This window comes from Corvus hawaiiensis, chromosome Z, assembly GCF_020740725.1.
Source record: "Corvus hawaiiensis isolate bCorHaw1 chromosome Z, bCorHaw1.pri.cur, whole genome shotgun sequence".
Lineage (NCBI taxonomy): Eukaryota > Metazoa > Chordata > Aves > Passeriformes > Corvidae > Corvus > Corvus hawaiiensis.
This window is the reverse complement of record NC_063255.1, coordinates 76,295,795-76,318,447: the sequence shown is the minus strand read 5'-3', so window position 1 is coordinate 76,318,447 and position 22,653 is coordinate 76,295,795. Positions and strand designations below refer to the sequence as shown.

Below are 22,653 nucleotides of genomic sequence, written 5' to 3'. Positions count from 1 at the left end.
GAAAAAAAAAGAAACTTTTTCCTCGAAGGAAAGTGAAAGAAAAAACTATTTCTCTAACAAACACAGGGCAAAAGGATAATACTGCTAAATAATAAAATCTCTCGCTGTAGAGAAAAACCTGGGAAATGTTAGAGTCTTCCCTTTGGTCTCCCTCTTCCTCGGAGCTGGGACTTGGCCCAGGACCAGGCCCTCTGTGCTCGGTGGAAAGTCCTCCCAATGTGTTCTGATATTGAAGCAGTCCATCAGAAAAAGGGAAAAAATCCGAAATTCCTGGAAAAACAAAGTTCAACTCTCTGGAGGGCAAAACCACCAAAAAACGGCTGAACAAGCAAGCAGGGTGCTTTCTCGGCTCCCGCTCTGCGAGCCGCAGAATGCAGAAGCCCTTTCTTTTCTTGTGGAAGGAAAAAAAAATGAATGAACTCTTCATGAGTGAGATAAGGACCAGGAGAAACACTTCAAGGGCAAAACAGGCTTCACTTAAAGTTACAAAGTGAATTTATTGGTAACAGAATCAGAGGAAGATCATGAGAAGTAAAATAAGCCCTTTAAACACCTTTGCCCCCCAGCCCCTCCCTCCTTCCCCCGGACAGCGCAGGGAGACAGGGCACGGGGGTTTGGTCAGTTCATCACCACGATTTTCTTCTACTCCGGGAGAGGAGTCCTTCCCCTGTGAGGCTGTGGGGTCTCTCCCATGGGAGACAGTTCTCCACGAACCTCTCCGACGTGGGTCCACTCTCATGAGCAGCAGTCCTCCCAAAACTGCTGCAGCGTGGGTCGCTCTTCCACAGGGTGCAGTCCTTCAAGGACAGGCTGCTCCAGCCTGGAAGCCAGGGCCCCTCTCTGCACCGGGTCTCCCACTGGATCACAGCCCCCTCCAGGCATCCACCTGCTCCAGCACGGGCACCTCCCCCACGGGCTGTGGGTGGATCTCTACATCCTCCATGAACCCATGGGCTGCAGGGGCACAGCTGCTTCACCATGGTCTTCATCACGGCCTGCAGAGGAACCTCGGCTCCAGCACCTGGAACACCTCCTGCCCCTCCTTCTTCACTGACCCTGGTGTTGCCATGTTGTTTTTCCTCACATGTTCTCACTTCATTCTCTTCTCTTACTAGAAGCAAAACCACCATGACTTTGTTTTGATTTTCTTCTTAAGTATGTTATCACAGAGGTTTTACCCGCCTCTGTCATTGGCCCAGTTTTGGCCAGCAGCATGTCTATCTTTCGGAGCCATCAGAGATTGGCTCTGCTGAACATGGTGGAAACTTCCAGGAGCTTCTACCAGGAGCCGCCTCTGTGGCCCTCCTGCTACCAAAAACCAGGCTGAGCAAAACCAATACAGACGGGCAGAGTGAGCAAGGCTCGGTAAGCTCACAGGGTTACGGACGTTTGCCACAGAGGGGTTGCAACAAAACGAGAAGTCAAAGGCAAACAAGCTCATGGCCTGATTCCAGAACAGCCCAAGCAACCTTCATGCCTGCTGGCAAGACAAGAAGGCTCTTCACACCTTAAAGGCTGCTTAGCCCTTTGCAAGACCTTTGCAGGACCAAAACATCAAGATCTACAGCAGAAAGATGTGGAGGGTTGGATTTTTTTGCTCACTGCATGGGAGTTGCTTCAGTTGCTGTTTTGAAGGTCTTGCCTAAGTTGTTGTCCTAAAATACAGTAAAAAAAGGCTGTGTTTTTGCTAAATGAAGACACAGTGCGTCTGTCTTTCAGAAAGGAATAAAGAAAACATAGATTGCCAATTGAATTTATTCTGCTCCCTTCTAAATCAGCTCACTACTCACGCACAAGCCTCAGGAACATCCCCAATTCCCTCTCTGCCAGCAACTCAGAGCTGCATGGTGCCGTGCTTGCTGTGCACCGGAGAGCACAAAGCAGGCTGGCCTGGTGGCCCTGAATATTTCTGCAGAACGCTCTGCATTTCACACCTTTGCTCTGACTCAGTGCAGAACTCCAGGATTGCAGGTGCTTCCTCCCAGAGCTGTGTGAGGCACTGGCCCCTGCAGATCTGACCTGAGGAGCTGTCGCTGGCTCCCGCTGGCCTCGGTTCCCCTGGCAGAACTGCCGTGCCTGAAGGACGCTGCCCTGTGCTGGAGCCTGCGGAGCAGCCCGGCTCCCTCCCGCTGTGCCCAGGCTGCTGCACACACTGCTTACCTTTCCCAGGAGTTACAGGGCAGCCGGCAGAAGAGCAGCAATCCTCAGCCGGGGCACCAGCCCTCGGCTGCCTTTTGCCTTTCTCTCCTCCTGGGCCGCCTCCAGACGGCCAATGGCACCAGTCTGCGCTGGGCCCAGCACGGCTACGCTTCCCTCGGGAGCAGCCAGCTGCCGCTTTGGCTCTGAGACGGGAGGATTTGCCCGCTCCCAGGAAGAGGCACCCAGCGCCACGCTGCTGCCTCTTGCAGCTACAAGGGCCTCCTGCCAGCCGGCCTCTGCCGAGCCTCAGGCTGCTCTGGGCTCTGCCAGGGCTCTGCTGGGGCTCCGGCCCGGGCAAGGCTGGGCCACTCTCACCTCACGGTCGCTGACAGCTCTGCATCAGACGAGACCTTTCAGAGCACCCTCGCTGACCTTTCTGCTTTCTCAGCTGAGCAAGACTCTCCTCCAGCCAGAGATTGCACTCAGGGATACAAATCCAAGTGGCAGGAACCCCAATGCTCTCGAGTCACAGCTGAACGCCTGCATCTGCACAGGATGTCTTGGCTGCACCACTCCTCCTCTGGTTTTGCCTGCAAATGCCATTGCCCTTTCTGCCTCAACTACAAGCACAATTGCTGGACAAAAAACGGCCAGTGTGCCGTATTCCAAAGGCAGTGTGGTTTGGAGAGGATGAATGAAGAAGAGCCTGCCCCACTTATAAACCATACCAAAGAAGTCATAAGTGTCACTTTCCACCTTTAAGGAACAACGGACAATTCAGAAGGAAATCTTGAGCTTAATCACAAGGTGAGAAATAAGGAATCTTACAGATGAGTTGGGGTTCCAGAAACTTTATTTATTTGCCATCCATGTAGAGTACAATTGTACTCTACAATCCTAATCTAAACTGGTCATGAAGAAAATAGTCCTGAATGGATGGATTGCCACTGCCATCTTTTCTCCTCCTCCTTCCACTTCTTCACTGACTGGATCAGTGGCAGCAGGATGGACACAGGCTTGGCTGATGTTACAAATGGATGCTGCCCAAAGGAAAAAAAAGCCAGCCAAGAAAAATGAGCCATGGCTTTCCAAGCTCAGTGCTTCAAAGGCAGGGGTAATATTTTTAAAAGAAAAGGGGATTTACTCCGAGTAGGTCTAAGGTGTGTGTTGCAACAGTGGCACAGGTTGTCCTGAGAACTGGTAAGTGTCCCATCCCTGGAAACATTCCAGGTCAGGTGGGAAGGGGCTCTGAGCAACCTGATCTCTTTCAAGATATCCCTGCTCATTGCAGGCCACATGGATCAGATGGCCTTTACAGGTCCCTGCCAGCCCAGCCCAGGATTCCTCGCCATTTTCATTTGAAAAGCACCAGAAGTGGAGATGAGGAGGAAGGGGGCTCATCTGATGCCTTGGGCTCCAGTGGAGGAGGAGCCCATCCTCGGACACTGTTTGACCTGCAGCCCCTTTGCATTTTACCTGCAGGAGCTCCTTGGCAGACCAGCGCCGCTCCTCGTTTTTCTGCAGGCAGCAGCTCAGGAAGTGACGCAGCAAAGCCGAGAATAGCTTGGGCTGCTGCAGCTGTGGGGTCCCTCCTGTGGCTATCAGGAGTTTAGCCTGGAGAAAAGGAAACACAAGACTTCACCTGCTTCTTTTGATGCCTTAGGTTTTAACTTTTCTCTTTTTCAAGTCCTGTACTGCCTAGTGTGTAGCTCTGAAGTTTCGTGTGGCCTGTTAGCTACTGTTCTCTCGTGCTAGTTAGACATAACAAAGCCTCTCTAGGTTTGCTCTCCAAGGACACTTCGATTGTCCCAGGGCCCAAAATGTGTAAACTGAAAGCCTCTGAAGAGGGGCAAACTTGGGGTAATTACATCATTAACTGGGGTCAAATTGGAGAATTAACCCTGATACGGAAATGGACCAAACTTACAAAACTGTGAAGAACTCATGACCCAGGCTCCATCTTGGATGTAGCCTTTTGACTGCCCAGGGTGTATCTTTGAAGGCCGTTCAAATAAATACCTATTTTTATTCTCTTATTCTTGTCTAGTCTCTGTTTTTAGGTAGCCACTCCAGGCATCAGTTTCAAGTCTGTAAATGCTCTCCCAGAGCCCATTGTTTAAGCTCAACTCTGCAGTGGCAATTTCTGCCCTGGCAGAGAGGCAGAGATGACTTTCTTATACCAACAAAAAACCCAAACCCCAAAGCAGCTGCAGCTTTTCCAGCATCCAGTGGATCTTGCCTTGGCAGCTGATTTGATTGGCTGACCTAGTTAGGGGCAACTACATCAGCAAAAGCACGTTTTGCTTCTCTGAAGATTCACACCAGCTTGACAGGCAGTTTGGAAGAGGGACTTTGCTCTGTTTTCAAGTGTTATTATATAAAAGGGAGTTATTGCTCAGGTAAGGAAAGAAACATTTGGAACCTCGCATTCGACACAGACACGTTAAGATGCATGCAGAAACATACTGGGATGAAAATGCCTGTTTGGGCACACAGGAGCCACCTGCAGCTCTGTCTCGCAGCAGTCTGCAAGTTCCAGCTTCTCCGATGTGGCAAACGAATAACTTTTCGTGGTCAAATCAGAAGAAGGAGAAATGCCATCCCTATGGTAACCCTCTGCTCTTCTGGATACTCAAGTCAATACATTAATGATGTGCCCATCCCAGAAAGTGCCAGGTAAAAAATGGGAGGTTTTGGCAGGCTCTCCATGTCACCAGGCTGCAGCTTGGTCACGTGGAGAACGTGGCTTGGGCTATGACAGAAATATGGTCACTAAGTGTTTCAGCAACACTGCACAAGAAGCAGAAGATACTATGTGGCCTTTACACCCTCATGCCCAGGTTTTAGGCAAGTGACAAGAAACTGTACAGGGAGTGCAGTTCTTCTCTAGAAAACCACTGCTTTAGAGACTTTGTTGGTTTGGGTTTCTTTCCTTCTTTTCTGGAAATGTAACACCAGCTCTGAGATGTGTGTTTCGTGTTATTAGAGACATCTACACAGACAGACGAGCTGGAACAACTTAAAACCCAAAGGAAAGTGTTGCCTGAGAATGGAGAGTGTTTGCACTCAGGTGAGGCCTGAGTTCCCCCACTGATGCAACCAAAACTACAGCAGATGCTGATGTACTGCAGGGCCATTTTTAGAAGGGGACCTTGGTGGAAGCAGTGCCAGCAGATGGCAATGGGATTTTGTCTGATGGAGGACAGAACACAGGATAGGTGAAAAAGACAGAGGGATCAGTGAGTATTTGCTCCTTACCGAGGCAGGACTTTCATTGCAGTGAGGAACTTGTCGTTCCACCATTTCGATTCCCACAATTCCAAGAGACCATATGTCCACTTTGGGGCCATATGGTTGACCTTTCACAACCTCAGGCGCCATCCACCAAGACGTGCCGACCACTGAGCTCCTTCGATTCTGCTCAGGGGTGAGCTGAGCAGAGATGCCAAAATCAGCTGAGGGGAACAAAAAAGTTCTGTACAATTAGGAAACCAAGCGAAAGAACTCCCCACTGTAAGTCTGCGAATGCATTGTTGAATCTCCTGGAAATCCATCCCTGCTCTGTTTCCTCAGGACTTTAGCCAAGGAAATATGGAAGTGTCTGCTTCCAAAAATCCCCACATTTTTTAATGCTGCCCCCAGAAGTGGCTTTTATTCCCTGGAACCTTTAGATTGTAGCTCCCTCCCTCTGGAAGGGACACACACAGACCCAAACCAGTGCCACTCTGGACTGCTTTTTCCTCGCCACACCTCTGTGCACGTTGCAACTGTGCCTTCGGCTCGCTGCAGGGGTCCCTGCACTGCCACCAGCACCACTTTGGGGGAAGTGGCAGTCACTCAAAAGCAGCCCCAAACCCCACATCCCCGGAACGCTGTGCCTGGCCAAGAATATACCAACCCAGCTTGACAGAGCCGTCAGTTCTCAGAAGGATGTTGCAGCTCTTCACGTCTCGATGGATGACATAGTTTGAGTGAAGAAAATCCAGTCCTTGCAGGCACTGAGAGAGAAAACAGAGACAGGAGGATAAAAATTAGTGGTGTGATTTGAGCACACAAGAAAGGAAACAGCTCTAAAATATTCCCTTTCCAGGGGAATGGAGTGTAATGGCAGAACACAGTGCCATTGAGAGGAAGAGCTTGCTGCTCCAACACTACCTTTCTAAGGGAAGGCACGTCAGCTTTTGAGAGAGCCAACGGGAATTGCTGTTCTAGACTGTCCTCTGCAAGCCAGCCAGAATGACTGCTGCTGCAGTGGATGTGCTTTCTTCATCCAGAGGACAAACAAGGGTTTGCCAAGAAAGAAAGAGTCCCTCCCTTTGCTGTGAAGTGGGTCACTTTTGGGTGGGAGGCTGCATGGCAAAGGTTTTATTGCTGGCCTCAGCACAGACTTGGAAGTATCACATGAGTCACCTTTCAGAAGCAAACAGCATTTTGGGTGCACTGCTATCCTTTTCAGCTGAGGACTCTGAGAAATGAGTCTCTTTTAGCATTAGTTTCAAATTCTGCCACCAGCACCTTTGCTTTTACAGGCAAGGAATGCAGTGAAGACAGGCTCCAGGCAAACATTCAGAGAGGCAAGGTGGAGAACGGCAAATACAAATACAAGAGACAGAGTGAGAATGCAACAGCAGGAGATAAGAGTACAAGAACAGAGCACAGTGAGGGCAGGCACACTGCCACACAGTTCACCTGCTTCCCCATAGCATAGCAGCCACACAGATGCAAAGTTTGGCACATGGAACCACTCCAGTTCTCCGCCCCTGTTTCCCAGACAATCCTGCCCAAGCCCTCGGAAGCACAGGTGGGATTCCTGACCTCCCGACTGATGGCTGCCATCTCATATTCAGATATGTACATCTCATCGATGGCATCACTCAGAGTGCCTCCATCCATGTACTCCATCACCAGCCAGAGTTCATCATCCACAAGGTAGCTGAAAGAAGGAAATGAGGCCATGGAGATGAACGTGCATGGCTAGGCTACTGTTTGGAAAAGACAACGACTGATTCTTGTTTCCAGGTCCCTTTGAAACGAGGACAGACTCAAAGGAATAGATGTTCCCTCTAGGCTGTGCAGTGATTGCAGTCTGTGCTGTGTCAAGGAGAAAGGCACAGCTGTGAAAAAGGAGATGTCTTAGATGGCCAGCAAGTGAAAAATGCAGTTTACTAACAGCCCAGGTAAAAAGCTGTCACACATGGTGTTTATGGAAAAAAAGCACCTAGTCTTCCTGGCATGCACAGCAATGGAAAAGAGGGGCTGCAGTCCAAGGGAAATCCTCTCTTGGATGATTCATCAGCATTTAAGACTCTTGAGAAAAACCAAGCCCCAAGACAACGTGGTGGCAGTGAACTTCGAGGGTATTGACTTAGTAAGATAGCGCTGGTCAAGGCTTTTGAAGAATTTTCCAACTATGTGTGCCAGGGAAGACTAATGCAGACAAAATGCACTCTCTTCCCATCCACTGGAGATGAGTAGAGAAATAATGATTGGTCAATAATTAATGGCTCTATTTTCTGCCACGGACCAAAGCGGGTTTTTGACCTCTCATGCTTGCAGTAGGTAAACAAACATTCATGGGATAAGACCACGACCACTCACCTGTCTAAATAGTTGACCAGGTTGGGATTCCTATTCATCTTCATGACCATGAGTTCATTGACAGTTACTTCCTTTCTCCGCAGTCCTTGGAGATTAATTTTCTTTATGGCCACCTAAAATGACAATGACAATCAGTACCTTGAGAAGTTGGTGGCACGAGACCACAACGCACATGGAGCGAGTGATTTTGGAATGACACAGCCAAGCTGTGCCGAAGTGCCTTGTGATTAGACACTGGAGTAATTAGGAACTGACATTCCAACAGCCCATGTCTCCGCTCCCTTGAGGCCAGAAACAGGACACATGGCCACTGACGTTTTGCCTTGTCCACTTGGTAACAATGGTGTCTCAACTATCACCCACAAAGCTCTGCCCACACTCTCTGCTGAGTGCACAGAAGTAATCCAAGCCTTGCTACTCTATGGATACAGATCCTGGGCTATAAGCAGGGCTTAGGGCTTTTAGGGACACCTTGCAGACCCCTCCCTACGTGCAGTTCCCAAGTGCAGCACTGCAGGTTGCTAAGGAACTACCAGGAAGATTCAGACGTATTTGCTGGCAGCCAGAAATGAGAATTCAGGACTCTGAAGCTGTAGCCACAAAAAAGCAGTGAGATGCTCTAAGGCACCACCTTTGTTTTAGCCACTGAGAGCGAGTGAGCACTTCCTTCTCCAAAAGGAACCACTGCTCTCCTTGCCTTCCTTCTGGCAGCTGAGAAGGACAAACACTGTCCCAAATGTATTTTGCAGGCTGGCACCAGTCTGTGCTTCTTGTGCCTTTGCAGCACAGCTGTCCCGGTGACCCAAAGCTCCAGCCACAACTCACACCAGAGCGGGAAAGCCTTCAAGAGCTGCAGAATCTGCAGGGACTGTTGACATTTACCTCTCCTCCTGTGGCATTGTCGAGTGCTCTACAAACTTCTCCAAAACCCCTAGAAATAAAACAGCAGCAAAGAAAGGAGAAGCTGTTTAGATCTTGGAGTGAAAGCCAGCCCAGACAGGAGATCTCTGCTGTAAGTGCCTAAAACCTGCAGGAGGCATGAGGGGTCTGCCAGAGGGCACATGATGCATTTTTCCTCTCAAGTGCATGGGCACTGGGCCTGTTCCTGAAGCTTTGGGCTTTAGTGCCTCAGCTCAAAAAGAGAGCTTATTCTTTCATCTTGAGTTTCAGTTTCTAAACTGTGTGGTTCTAATCCTGAGCACCGAGTATTTCCTTCAGCAAACTCTTGGAAAGAACTGTTCCTGAGAACTGTTATCTGACAGCTACCGGGGGGTAGGCTGCTCTTTCAGGCAAGCAAGATTCTCTTTCATTAGTGTGGCCGTATGATTTTGAGACATACAAAAATGCTAAGGAAATTAACACACAGCTGTCCCACACTTGAGAGACAGGAGATCTTCCAGCTCCTGTTCCTTGCTGCAGGCAAGACTGTGGCAGCATGGAGATGTCTTTGACAATGACTTCTGACCACACGTACAAATTCTGCCCAGCACTGAGAGATGGGCCAATCTAACCCCAGTGTCTCAACATGTTTGCAGCTTGCCTGACTTCACACTTGGTAGATGTTCCACCAGCAGAACACCCGGCCCATGGTTTTGTAGAAGAAACTGTGGTTGGACTCACCCACTGCCGATATTTTCCAGTTCAGTGTATTTCGTCACCGGATTTTCCATGCTCACCATTTTGCCTGAGGGAAACAAAGTGTAAGATGCTCACTTTAAAGCAGAGATGCCACCTTCCAGGAGATACAAAAGGCAGCCCCATTGTCTGGGGCTCTGAGCCTTTTGTGGTCATCTGGGTAACAACAACAACAGCGACAAGAACCACAACAGCAACAGCAACAAGCCAGGCAGCTCTGCAGCACAGATGGCCAGCACTGAGACTGATATTCTACAGTCCTCTGAAGAGATCTCTTGAGAGGAAACAAAGCCCAGAGAGATGCATTCCCAGGAGAGGAGGGCATCTTCTCCACCTTTCGCAGTTTGCCAGAAGAATGCCTTTCTCTTTGTAAACCAGAGCAGCTCATGTTGTGACCAATACCAACGGGGCTTTCAGCATCAGGATGCTCAGCCTTTATGGGCAGGCTGAGTTCAAAGATGCCCGTGCCCCATGTGAAGAACCACACTGCTTGTCTTCACCCTGACTGTGCGGATCAGTCGCTCGCATCGGACTCGCCCTCTCAGCTCCGCACGCGTCCCCGTCTTCCCAGCTCGGCACAGCGGCCGTGGGCAGCAAGGACAGCAGTGCTCCTCAGGCGCCGGCGTGGCACGGACAGCTGCCCAGAGGAGATGCTGAGCCTCTCGTGAGTCCAGGCCGTGCGATGCAGAAGCCGGCCCAGACGAGGGGCTGCTGCCTCCCGGCAGCTCCGCGCTGCAGCGGCCGGGCAGCAGCAGGACTCTCTCAGCTAAGGAAGGCTCCAGCTCTGCAGTCGCACCGGCCGTCAGGGGCAGGGCAGGTACCACAGCAAGGCTGGGAAGGGCCAAGGATGAGCACTGACAAGCACTGGCCAGAAGCCACAGCCAGGTCGAGCCCCGTTACAAGCTCTTGCCCCCTTTCAGGACACAAGAGGATTGGCTTTGAGATCAGACACACCGAGGTGCACATCAATGCCCTTTTTGTCCCAACAGGTGATGGTAGACACAGAGTCAACTGGGCTCTGTTCTCAGCCCCACCAGGTCTTACCTGAGAGCCCAGCACTGGCAGCTGTTACGGGCAGGAAGCAGATTAAATGGGTTGTGCTGCAGAATCACAAAGGGCTTCATGTGTTTTCCTAGAGAGTGAGCTGTGCAGGGGTTGGCCCAACGGGCAGCATTCTAACAGTCATGGGAATGATTGGGAATCAGGAATGAAAAAGTGCCACGGATCTGAGGGATAGACAGTGGATGGGCTGGTGGCTCACTCCTGAGGGCAGTGCAGTTTTACCTGACCACACCACATCGATGTGTCTCTTGGACACATCCTTATAAGCATAAAACTAGGATATTAAATAGGGATTGTTATAAAAGTATCTGCTTTTTCTTTGGGGACATGTGGAAAACACCTCTTGCTCTCAATTTGTGCTGTCACTTGATGTTTTTTCAAAGAAGTGGTCATTGGCAAAAATTTGCATTGTCATAAAAACCAACTGTAGATGTAGTAGTGGTAATAGTAACAGTCATAAAAATTACACCAATAAGACACATGAGGCAGAAGAGCTCCTTCAGGATGGAGAAAAACCAACTTCACAAAAAAAAAAAAAAAAGCCCAAACCAAACAAAAAAAACAAAACAAAAAAAACCCCCCACCAACCAAAATCCTTACAAACCCACCAAAAGACAAAACCCCAAAACCAAACAATTTCTGTGAAGATCTTTTGCTCTGATGAATGCTGAGAAATCAGGAGTCTTTAGGAATTAGGAGAATTTAGGAAGCCAAATATTCTGTTCAGTTTGGCCACTAGCACAGAGGACTTGCCTAGATCATTTGCTAGGTCACAGCCTTCTACTGATCCAGGAACAGTCCCTGCTTCTGCCTTCAGCAGAGAGGGAAGCTCAGTCTGAGCTGTGCTCAGAGGCAGCAGGAACACCCAGAGCACTCCCTCGCTGCCTCGAAGCACAGCACTTCCTGCGAGGAGTCCTGAATGTCCCTGTGACACCAAACTGCGGAGGAACATTTGGCACAGCTATGCTGACACAGGCCCACAATACACTGTCCCTCACACAAGAAATACACAAGACATACTCAGTAGCTCCAGGAAGTAATCTTCCATCTCCTGTTGATGGGAAGAAGCTGTGTCAGTGTTGGAGCTGAGCAAACTGCCCTGGCTCCACTTCTCAGGCTGGGCTGCAAAGGCTCCTTTAGACAATGCTGCTGCTGCTGGAGCAGGTTCCATGAGAGAGCCTGTGGAGATCTGAGACAAGAAATGAGTTTGTGTCAGAAAGTGTGGCTGGCAGAGATTGCCCTGGGATCACATTTCAAGTGCAGGCCCATAGGAAGCTGCTTTCAGCCACATGCAGGGCTCTTAAAATGGATTTTTTTGGATGTCCACTTCTCAAACCGGATGGGTCAAAACCAAAGGCCTATTTTACTTGAGTTCATGGCCAGATTCATGTTCCATTTTCATGGATTTTCTGAAGGACGACTGCCGCAATGACTATTCCACTTCCTCCCAAGCACTCTTTTCCCCCTCCAAGGGCTATGGACACACTTGCACCTCCTTGTTCTAATGTTCTACCTGCTCCCATTGAGTCCCCCTTTCTTCCACCATCTTCAGGACGGGCTCAAGCTGCAGCAGGGACAGTTCTTGTGCCCCACGCCAGCCTTGGGGCTCTTTGTGGCCAATCACTTGCTGGAAGTCTTTGCAGGCTGCCAGGTGAGATGTCCACACTTCCACCTCAAGTCAAACACAACAAAGCAGTCAGACGCTACAGCTTATCCCTGTCAGCTGTGGGTCACAGACGGTGAGGAAAGGGAAAGAACAGGTTCACAAGGGATACAGACAGCTTGTTTCAAGATCCATCAGGGTCACCAAGTTGACCTGCAAAAACACCTCAAGAAACAAGGAGAGCAGGAACAGGCCAGCAGGAATCCATTTGGATGACTGCTGGCCAACAGGCCAAAGGACTAGTCGCACTGTCCAGGGCAGCAGCTGAGATTCAGCAGCCCAGGACGTGTCCTTCAGAGAGGCTGTGATAGAGACCACAGCAGGATGACACTCAGAGACATCACCCAGCTCGCCTGCTGCTCTGCAGAGGAAAGGTAGGAAGGGCAGAAAGCACCAGTTTGGTGATTGCAGCGGCTATCTCTGTTTCACTCACTCGCTTTTCTAGAGCCCCTTGCTTTTGGAGTAGAAGATTAATTCCCTCTTGGATGATTTGCATTCCTTCATCCAGCCTCTTCTCCCTTGCCTTGATCCTAGCCTCAGTTTCCTGCAGCTCTGCCTGCAGTTGTTTGTCGATGTTCCGTAAAGAAGAAGAGAGAGGATGTTTCATAAGTGGAGTGGTTTCAGCTCTTACACTTACCTGGTCTTGTAGATCACTCCTGATCCTCTATTAAGCTCTACAACAAACTCTACTAAGGAGAAATCATAGCCTTGGATAGCAATGGGATTCCAAGTGCCTCCAACTAAAGTAAAATGGCCTAATTCAACACTACTGCATATTGCTCTGAATTAGATATTGCACCCTGCCTACTCTCAGCAAGCAACCTTCTCTCTGCAAAGCTGGGCTTTAGTTCTTCAACAGCTCTCAAATGCAAAAGCAGCTATTACACAGCCATGCCTTTGCTATTGCTGCTGCACACATGGAAACCTAAAACTGCATCGCAATCTCTCCCAGGGCTGGAAAAGGGCAGGAAAGGTTGAGCAAAAGCACCTTGGCTTGCTGGAGAAAGAGAAAATAAACAGGGCTTCTCCTCCTAGCAAACTACAAACCAAGAGACCAAAAGACAAAAGTGTCACCTGCTGCAGTGCCTAAAGCCCTTGCGTGCACGGAGGGGATGCTTGGCAGGGGATGCAAGGGCACTTGTGGCGAGCACTGTCATGTAGGCATTTAGGGAAGTCTGCTTGAAGGTGCCTCAGGAGCCTCCCTTTCTCCAGCCTAAAGCTGCCTCAGCACCTCCTCATGGCACTTGGGCTCCACACCCTTCCCCAGCTCCCTTGCCCTTCTCTGCACACGCTGCAGCCCCTCAAGGTCTTTCTTCTTCACAGGGGCCCACAACTGGACCCAGCACTCGAGCTGCGCCCTCACCCGTGCTCAGCACAGGGGGACGGTCACTGCCCTGCTCCTGCTGCCCCACTATTGCTGACACAGGCCAGCATGCCCTTGGCCTTCCTGGCCACCTGGGCACACGCTGGCTCACGTTCAGCTACTGTGGACCCGCACCCCTGGCTCCTTTTCTCCCACGCGGCTCCCCAGGCACAAAGTTGCACAGTTGACTTCAAATACAGCAGCCAGAACTTCAAGATCTCCTTCCTCTTCTTAACCCTACGAGACAGCACTCAAGGACCTGCACCTTTGCCCCCACTCTAGGCTCCAATGCAGTTTTCAAGTGCAGTTTGAAAAACAGACTCCACAACAGAAAGTAGCTGCAGAAGCATGGCAGCCTCTGGCTTCTGCCACGGAAGAAGGGTTCCCAACTGCGCACTTTGTTTCTTTTGCCACACGGGACAAGAGTGGCCCCACACAGGTGCCTGGACAACACAACCATCTCTTTGCAGCTTATCAAAAGCAAAACCACAGGCGCACTCAGAGCCCCTGTCAGCTCTGCTCCTGACTGCTCTGCCTGAAGAGGCGAAAGAACAACCTGGCAACAAAGGCACCAAAGCCCCTGACTTCATCAAGCAGCAGCTCCCCGTCCCCAGTGTGTCTCTGAACTACTCCCAGGTAGGCCCACCCAAGAAGCTCCTGTGGACAAACCACCCCAAACAACTCGTGTGCTCACATCAACACCTTTTGTGCCAGCAGCTACTTGGCCAGCCTGCGCAGTGGGACACGTCTCTCCAGGCCACCGTGTCCCCTACGTGTGTGGCAAGGCTGAGAGCGGTGTCCTTTGAGCGCTCCCTCCTCTGGGGACAGGGGAGCCTTCACGATTCACGTTTGCCCCTCTTGGAATCCCAGCAAGCTGGGGCCTAAACATGACAGCTCAAAGGCCGTGTTCCAGCTCTCACTGGCTGGCGGGAATCGCTAGGTCCTGGCAGGACTCCAGCACTCAGCATCCTCGGCCACCACCAGCAAGTGCTGGCCGCTCAGAAACTTGCAGCTCTCATTTCCTCTAAAGGCAGCCCCAACCACAACTGGCACTTACTGGCTCAGGACGTTCAGGTTTGCGTCTGACCACGGCTGGAGATTTCTGGACATTTTGCACCCTTTTGGCCTCTCCTCCAGGAGCGGAGGGAGCCAGAGAAGAGCCTGCGGTTGCTTCTGTGCTCTGTGGAGAGGCAGCAGCGTGAGGGACAGGCCGTTACCTGTCATTTCTAACCTTATCTCTATTCAGCTCTACAACCAGCTCTACTAAGGAGAAATCATAGCCTTGGATAGCAATGGGATTCCAAGCGCCTCCAACTAAAGTAAAATGGCCTAATTCAACACTACTGCATATTGCTCTGAATTAGATATTGCACCCTGCCTACTCTCAGCAAGCAACCTTCTCTCTGCAAAGCTGGGCTTTTAGTTCTTCAACAGCTCTCAAATGCAAAAGCAGCTACTACACAGCCATGCCTTTGCTATTGCTGCTGCACACATGGAAACCTAAAACTGCATCGCAATCTCTCCCAGGGCTGGAAAAGGGCAGGAAAGGTTGAGCAAAAGCACCTTGGCTTGCTGGAGAAAGAGAAAATGAACAAGGCTTCTCCTCCTAGCAAACTACAAACCAACAGACCACAAGAAAAAATTGTCACCTGCTGCAGTGCCTAAAGCCCTTGCGTGCACGGAGGGGATGCTTGGCAGGGGATGCAAGGGCACTTGTGGCGAGCACTGTCATGTAGGCATTTAGGGAAGTCTGCTTGAAGGTGCCTCAGGAGCCTCCCTTTCTCCAGCCTAAAGCTGCCTCAGCACCTCCTCATGGCACTTGGGCTCCACACCCTTCCCCAGCTCCCTTGCCCTTCTCTGCACACGCTGCAGCCCCTCAAGGTCTTTCTTCTTCACAGGGGCCCACAACTGGACCCAGCACTCGAGCTGCGCCCTCACCCGTGCTCAGCACAGGGGGACGGTCACTGCCCTGCTCCTGCTGCCCCACTATTGCTGACACAGGCCAGCATGCCCTTGGCCTTCCTGGCCACCTGGGCACACGCTGGCTCATGTTCAGCTACTGTGGACCCGCACCCCTGGCTCCTTTTCTCCCACGCAGCTCCCCAGGCACAAAGTTGCACAGTTGACTTCAAATACAGCAGCCAGAACTTCAAGATCTCCTTCCTCTTCTTAACCCTACGAGACAGCACTCAAGGACCTGCACCTTTGCCCCCACTCTAGGCTCCAATGCAGTTTTCAAGTGCAGTTTGAAAAACAGACTCCACAACAGAAAGTAGCTGCAGAAGCATGGCAGCCTCTGGCTTCTGCCACGGAAGAAGGGTTCCCAACTGCGCACTTTGTTTCTTTTGCCACACGGGACAAGAGTGGCCCCACACAGGTGCCTGGACAACACAACCATCTCTTTGCAGCTTATCAAAAGCAAAACCACAGGCGCACTCAGAGCCCCTGTCAGCTCTGCTCCTGACTGCTCTGCCTGAAGAGGCAAAAGAACAACCTGGCAACAAAGGCACCAAAGCCCCTGACTTCATCAAGCAGCAGCTCCCCGTCCCCAGTGTGTCTCTGAACTACTCCCAGGTAGGCCCACCCAAGAAGCTCCTGTGGACAAACCACCCCAAACAACTCGTGTGCTCACATCAACACCTTTTGTGCCAGCAGCTACTTGGCCAGCCTGCGCAGTGGGACACGTCTCTCCAGGCCACCGTGTCCCCTACGTGTGTGGCAAGGCTGAGAGCGGTGTCCTTTCAGCGCTCCCTCCTCTGGGGACAGGGGAGCCTTCACGATTCACGTTTGCCCCTCTTGGAATCCCAGCAAGCTGGGGCCTAAACATGACAGCTCAAAGGCCGTGTTCCAGCTCTCACTGGCTGGCGGGAATCGCTAGGTCCTGGCAGGACTCCAGCACTCAGCATCCTCGGCCACCACCAGCAAGTGCTGGCCGCTCAGAAACTTGCAGCTCTCATTTCCTCTAAAGGCAGCCCCAACCACAACTGGCACTTACTGGCTCAGGACGTGCAGGTTTGCGTCTGACCACGGCTGGAGATTTCTGGACATTTTGCACCCTTTTGGCCTCTCCTCCAGGAGCGGAGGGAGCCAGAGAAGAGCCTGCGGTTGCTTCTGTGCTCTGTGGAGAGGCAGCAGCGTGAGGGACAGGCTGTTACCTGTCATTTCTAACCTTATCTCTATTCAGCTCTACAACCAGCTCTACTAAGGAGAAATCATAGCCTTGGATAGCAATGGGATTCCAAGCGCCTCCAACTAAAGTAAAATGGCCTAATTCAACACTACTGCATATTGCTCTGAATCAGATATTGCACCCTGCCTACTCTCAGCAAGCAACCTTCTCTCTGCAAAGCTGGGCTTTTAGTTCTTCAACAGCTCTCAAATGCAAAAGCAGCTACTACACAGCCATGCCTTTGCTATTGCTGCTGCACACATGGAAACCTAAAACTGCATCGCAATCTCTCCCAGGGCTGGAAAAGGGCAGGAAAGGTTGAGCAAAAGCACCTTGGCTTGCTGGAGAAAGAGAAAATGAACAAGGCTTCTCCTCCTAGCAAACTACAAACCAACAGACCACAAGAAAAAATTGTCACCTGCTGCAGTGCCTAAAGCCCTTGCGTGCACGGAGGGGATGCTTGGCAGGGGATGCAAGGGCACTTGTGGCGAGCACTGTCATGTAGGCATTTAGGGAAGTCTGCTTGAAGGTGCCTCAGGAGCCTCCCTTTCCCCAGCCTAAAGCTGCCTCAGCACCTCCTCATGGCACTTGGGCTCCACACCCTTCCCCAGCTCCCTTGCCCTTCTCTGCACACGCTGCAGCCCCTCAAGGTCTTTCTTCTTCACAGGGGCCCACAACTGGACCCAGCACTCGAGCTGCGCCCTCACCCGTGCCCAGCACAGGGGGACGGTCACTGCCCTGCTCCTGCTGCCCCACTATTGCTGACACAGGCCAGCATGCCCTTGGCCTTCCTGGCCACCTGGGCACACGCTGGCTCACGTTCAGCTACTGTGGACCCGCACCCCTGGCTCCTTTTCTCCCACGCAGCTCCCCAGGCACAAAGTTGCACAGTTGACTTCAAATACAGCAGCCAGAACTTCAAGATCTCCTTCCTCTTCTTAACCCTACGAGACAGCACTCAAGGACCTGCACCTTTGCCCCCACTCTAGGCTCCAATGCAGTTTTCAAGTGCAGTTTGAAAAACAGACTCCACAACAGAAAGTAGCTGCAGAAGCATGGCAGCCTCTGGCTTCTGCCACGGAAGAAGGGTTCCCAACTGCGCACTTTGTTTCTTTTGCCACACGGGACAAGAGTGGCCCCACACAGGTGCCTGGACAACACAACCATCTCTTTGCAGCTTATCAAAAGCAAAACCACAGGCGCGCTCAGAGCCCCTGTCAGCTCTGCTCCTGACTGCTCTGCCTGAAGAGGCAAAAGAACAACCTGGCAACAAAGGCACCAAAGCCCCTGACTTCATCAAGCAGCAGCTCCCCGTCCCCAGTGTGTCTCTGAACTACTCCCAGGTAGGCCCACCCAAGAAGCTCCTGTGGACAAACCACCCCAAACAACTCGTGTGCTCACATCAACACCTTTTGTGCCAGCAGCTACTTGGCCAGCCTGCGCAGTGGGACACGTCTCTCCAGGCCACCGTGTCCCCTACGTGTGTGGCAAGGCTGAGAGCGGTGTCCTTTCAGTGCTCCCTCCTCTGGGGACAGGGGAGCCTTCACGATTCACGTTTGCCCCTCTTGGAATCCCAGCAAGCTGGGGCCTAAACATGACAGCTCAAAGGCCGTGTTCCAGCTCTCACTGGCTGGCGGGAATCGCTAGGTCCTGGCAGGACTCCAGCACTCAGCATCCTCGGCCACCACCAGCAAGTGCTGGCCGCTCAGAAACTTGCAGCTCTCATTTCCTCTAAAGGCAGCCCCAACCACAACTGGCACTTACTGGCTCAGGACGTTCAGGTTTGCGTCTGACCACGGCTGGAGATTTCTGGACATTTTGCACCCTTTTGGCCTCTCCTCCAGGAGCGGAGGGAGCCAGAGAAGAGCCTGCGGTTGCTTCTGTGCTCTGTGGAGAGGCAGCAGCGTGAGGGACAGGCCGTTACCTGTCATTTCTAACCTTATCTCTATTCAGCTCTACAACCAGCTCTACTAAGGAGAAATCATAGCCTTGGATAGCAATGGGATTCCAAGCGCCTCCAACTAAAGTAAAATGGCCTAATTCAACACTACTGCATATTGCTCTGAATCAGATATTGCACCCTGCCTACTCTCAGCAAGCAACCTTCTCTCTGCAAAGCTGGGCTTTTAGTTCTTCAACAGCTCTCAAATGCAAAAGCAGCTACTACACAGCCATGCCTTCGCTATTGCTGCTGCACACATGGAAACCTAAAACTGCATCGCAATCTCTCCCTGGGCTGGAAAAGGGCAGGAAAGGTTGAGCAAAAGCACCTTGGCTTGCTGGAGAAAGAGAAAATGAACAAGGCTTCTCCTCCTAGCAAACTACAAACCAACAGACCACAAGAAAAAATTGTCACCTGCTGCAGTGCCTAAAGCCCTTGCGTGCACGGAGGGGATGCTTGGCAGGGGATGCAAGGGCACTTGTGGCGAGCACTGTCATGTAGGCATTTAGGGAAGTCTGCTTGAAGGTGCCTCAGGAGCCTCCCTTTCCCCAGCCTAAAGCTGCCTCAGCACCTCCTCATGGCACTTGGGCTCCACACCCTTCCCCAGCTCCCTTGCCCTTCTCTGCACACGCTGCAGCCCCTCAAGGTCTTTCTTCTTCACAGGGGCCCACAACTGGACCCAGCACTCGAGCTGCGCCCTCACCCGTGCTCAGCACAGGGGGACGGTCACTGCCCTGCTCCTGCTGCCCCACTATTGCTGACACAGGCCAGCATGCCCTTGGCCTTCCTGGCCACCTGGGCACACGCTGGCTCACGTTCAGCTACTGTGGACCCGCACCCCTGGCTCCTTTTCTCCCACGCAGCTCCCCAGGCACAAAGTTGCACAGTTGACTTCAAATACAGCAGCCAGAACTTCAAGATCTCCTTCCTCTTCTTAACCCTACGAGACAGCACTCAAGGACCTGCACCTTTGCCCCCACTCTAGGCTCCAATGCAGTTTTCAAGTGCAGTTTGAAAAACAGACTCCACAACAGAAAGTAGCTGCAGAAGCATGGCAGCCTCTGGCTTCTGCCACGGAAGAAGGGTTCCCAACTGCGCACTTTGTTTCTTTTGCCACACGGGACAAGAGTGGCCCCACACAGGTCCCTGGACAACACAACCATCTCTTTGCAGCTTATCAAAAGCAAAACCACAGGCGCACTCAGAGCCCCTGTCAGCTCTGCTCCTGACTGCTCTGCCTGAAGAGGCAAAAGAACAACCTGGCAACAAAGGCACCAAAGCCCCTGACTTCATCAAGCAGCAGCTCCCCGTCCCCAGTGTGTCTCTGAACTACTCCCAGGTAGGCCCACCCAAGAAGCTCCTGTGGACAAACCACCCCAAACAACTCGTGTGCTCACATCAACACCTTTTGTGCCAGCAGCTACTTGGCCAGCCTGCGCAGTGGGACACGTCTCTCCAGGCCACCGTGTCCCCTACGTGTGTGGCAAGGCTGAGAGCGGTGTCCTTTCAGCGCTCCCTCCTCTGGGGACAGGGGAGCCTTCACGATTCACGTTTGCCCCTCTTGGAATCCCAGCAAGCTGGGGCCTAAACATGACAGCTCAAAGGCCGTGTTCCAGCTCTCACTGGCTGGCGGGAATCGCTAGGTCCTGGCAGGACTCCAGCACTCAGCATCCTCGGCCACCACCAGCAAGTGCTGGCCGCTCAGAAACTTGCAGCTCTCATTTCCTCTAAAGGCAGCCCCAACCACAACTGGCACTTACTGGCTCAGGACGTGCAGGTTTGCGTCTGACCACGGCTGGAGATTTCTGGACATTTTGCACCCTTTTGGCCTCTCCTCCAGGAGCGGAGGGAGCCAGAGAAGAGCCTGCGGTTGCTTCTGTGCTCTGTGGAGAGGCAGCAGCGTGAGGGACAGGCTGTTACCTGTCATTTCTAACCTTATCTCTATTCAGCTCTACAACCAGCTCTACTAAGGAGAAATCATAGCCTTGGATAGCAATGGGATTCCAAGCGCCTCCAACTAAAGTAAAATGGCCTAATTCAACACTACTGCATATTGCTCTGAATCAGATATTGCACCCTGCCTACTCTCAGCAAGCAACCTTCTCTCTGCAAAGCTGGGCTTTTAGTTCTTCAACAGCTCTCAAATGCAAAAGCAGCTACTACACAGCCATGCCTTCGCTATTGCTGCTGCACACATGGAAACCTAAAACTGCATCGCAATCTCTCCCTGGGCTGGAAAAGGGCAGGAAAGGTTGAGCAAAAGCACCTTGGCTTGCTGGAGAAAGAGAAAATGAACAAGGCTTCTCCTCCTAGCAAACTACAAACCAACAGACCACAAGAAAAAATTGTCACCTGCTGCAGTGCCTAAAGCCCTTGCGTGCACGGAGGGGATGCTTGGCAGGGGATGCAAGGGCACTTGTGGCGAGCACTGTCATGTAGGCATTTAGGGAAGTCTGCTTGAAGGTGCCTCAGGAGCCTCCCTTTCCCCAGCCTAAAGCTGCCTCAGCACCTCCTCATGGCACTTGGGCTCCACACCCTTCCCCAGCTCCCTTGCCCTTCTCTGCACACGCTGCAGCCCCTCAAGGTCTTTCTTCTTCACAGGGGCCCACAACTGGACCCAGCACTCGAGCTGCGCCCTCACCCGTGCCCAGCACAGGGGGACGGTCACTGCCCTGCTCCTGCTGCCCCACTATTGCTGACACAGGCCAGCATGCCCTTGGCCTTCCTGGCCACCTGGGCACACGCTGGCTCACGTTCAGCTACTGTGGACCCGCACCCCTGGCTCCTTTTCTCCCACGCAGCTCCCCAGGCACAAAGTTGCACAGTTGACTTCAAATACAGCAGCCAGAACTTCAAGATCTCCTTCCTCTTCTTAACCCTACGAGACAGCACTCAAGGACCTGCACCTTTGCCCCCACTCTAGGCTCCAATGCAGTTTTCAAGTGCAGTTTGAAAAACAGACTCCACAACAGAAAGTAGCTGCAGAAGCATGGCAGCCTCTGGCTTCTGCCACGGAAGAAGGGTTCCCAACTGCGCACTTTGTTTCTTTTGCCACACGGGACAAGAGTGGCCCCACACAGGTGCCTGGACAACACAACCATCTCTTTGCAGCTTATCAAAAGCAAAACCACAGGCGCGCTCAGAGCCCCTGTCAGCTCTGCTCCTGACTGCTCTGCCTGAAGAGGCAAAAGAACAACCTGGCAACAAAGGCACCAAAGCCCCTGACTTCATCAAGCAGCAGCTCCCCGTCCCCAGTGTGTCTCTGAACTACTCCCAGGTAGGCCCACCCAAGAAGCTCCTGTGGACAAACCACCCCAAACAACTCGTGTGCTCACATCAACACCTTTTGTGCCAGCAGCTACTTGGCCAGCCTGCGCAGTGGGACACGTCTCTCCAGGCCACCGTGTCCCCTACGTGTGTGGCAAGGCTGAGAGCGGTGTCCTTTCAGCGCTCCCTCCTCTGGGGACAGGGGAGCCTTCACGATTCACGTTTGCCCCTCTTGGAATCCCAGCAAGCTGGGGCCTAAACATGACAGCTCAAAGGCCGTGTTCCAGCTCTCACTGGCTGGCGGGAATCGCTAGGTCCTGGCAGGACTCCAGCACTCAGCATCCTCGGCCACCACCAGCAAGTGCTGGCCGCTCAGAAACTTGCAGCTCTCATTTCCTCTAAAGGCAGCCCCAACCACAACTGGCACTTACTGGCTCAGGACGTTCAGGTTTGCGTCTGACCACGGCTGGAGATTTCTGGACATTTTGCACCCTTTTGGCCTCTCCTCCAGGAGCGGAGGGAGCCAGAGAAGAGCCTGCGGTTGCTTCTGTGCTCTGTGGAGAGGCAGCAGCATGAGGGACAGGCCGTTACCTGTCATTTCTAACCTTATCTCTATTCAGCTCTACAACCAGCTCTACTAAGGAGAAATCATAGCCTTGGATAGCAATGGGATTCCAAGCGCCTCCAACTAAAGTAAAATGGCCTAATTCAACACTACTGCATATTGCTCTGAATCAGATATTGCACCCTGCCTACTCTCAGCAAGCAACCTTCTCTCTGCAAAGCTGGGCTTTTAGTTCTTCAACAGCTCTCAA

The 22,653-nt window shown here is 52.0% G+C and overlaps 1 protein-coding gene across 4 annotated transcripts; it reads right to left on the bottom strand.

Annotated features, from left to right (window-relative positions):
• Window positions 1-2,974: 2,974 nt before the first annotated feature.
• On the bottom strand, window positions 2,975-12,010 carry LOC125320034 (serine/threonine-protein kinase PAK 3-like). Of its 4 annotated transcripts, XM_048291964.1 has the most exons (10): window positions 11,948-12,010; window positions 11,455-11,623; window positions 9,358-9,421; window positions 8,620-8,668; window positions 7,738-7,850; window positions 6,955-7,072; window positions 6,038-6,137; window positions 5,398-5,594; window positions 3,616-3,753; window positions 2,975-3,179 (listed from the first exon to the last, which is right to left on the bottom strand). In XM_048291964.1, the coding sequence occupies exons 1-10, from the start codon at window positions 11,978-11,980 to the stop codon at window positions 3,051-3,053; spliced, it is 1,110 nt and encodes a 369-aa protein (XP_048147921.1). In that variant the 5' UTR covers window positions 11,981-12,010; the 3' UTR covers window positions 2,975-3,050. The 4 variants fall into 4 exon arrangements, with proteins under 4 accessions (XP_048147921.1, XP_048147920.1, XP_048147924.1 ...); XM_048291963.1 differs by lacking the exon at window positions 2,975-3,179 and having other exon boundaries at window positions 3,238-3,753; XM_048291967.1 differs by lacking the exons at window positions 2,975-3,179; window positions 8,620-8,668; window positions 11,948-12,010 and having other exon boundaries at window positions 3,238-3,753; window positions 11,455-11,480.
• Window positions 12,011-22,653: the final 10,643 nt, after the last annotated feature.

Bases quoted from the DNA above. Each gene is read 5' to 3' on its own strand.
- LOC125320034 (XM_048291963.1), bottom strand. From the start codon at position 11,980: ATGGTGGAAGAAAGGGGGACTCAATGGGAGCAG. The intron at 11,624-11,947 runs GTAGAACATTAG...TTCTTGTCTCAG, and splicing joins GGGGGACTCAATGGGAGCAG to ATCTCCACAGGCTCTCTCAT. The intron at 5,595-6,037 runs GTTGGTATATTC...TGTTCCCCTCAG, and splicing joins TGACGGCTCTGTCAAGCTGG to CTGATTTTGGCATCTCTGCT.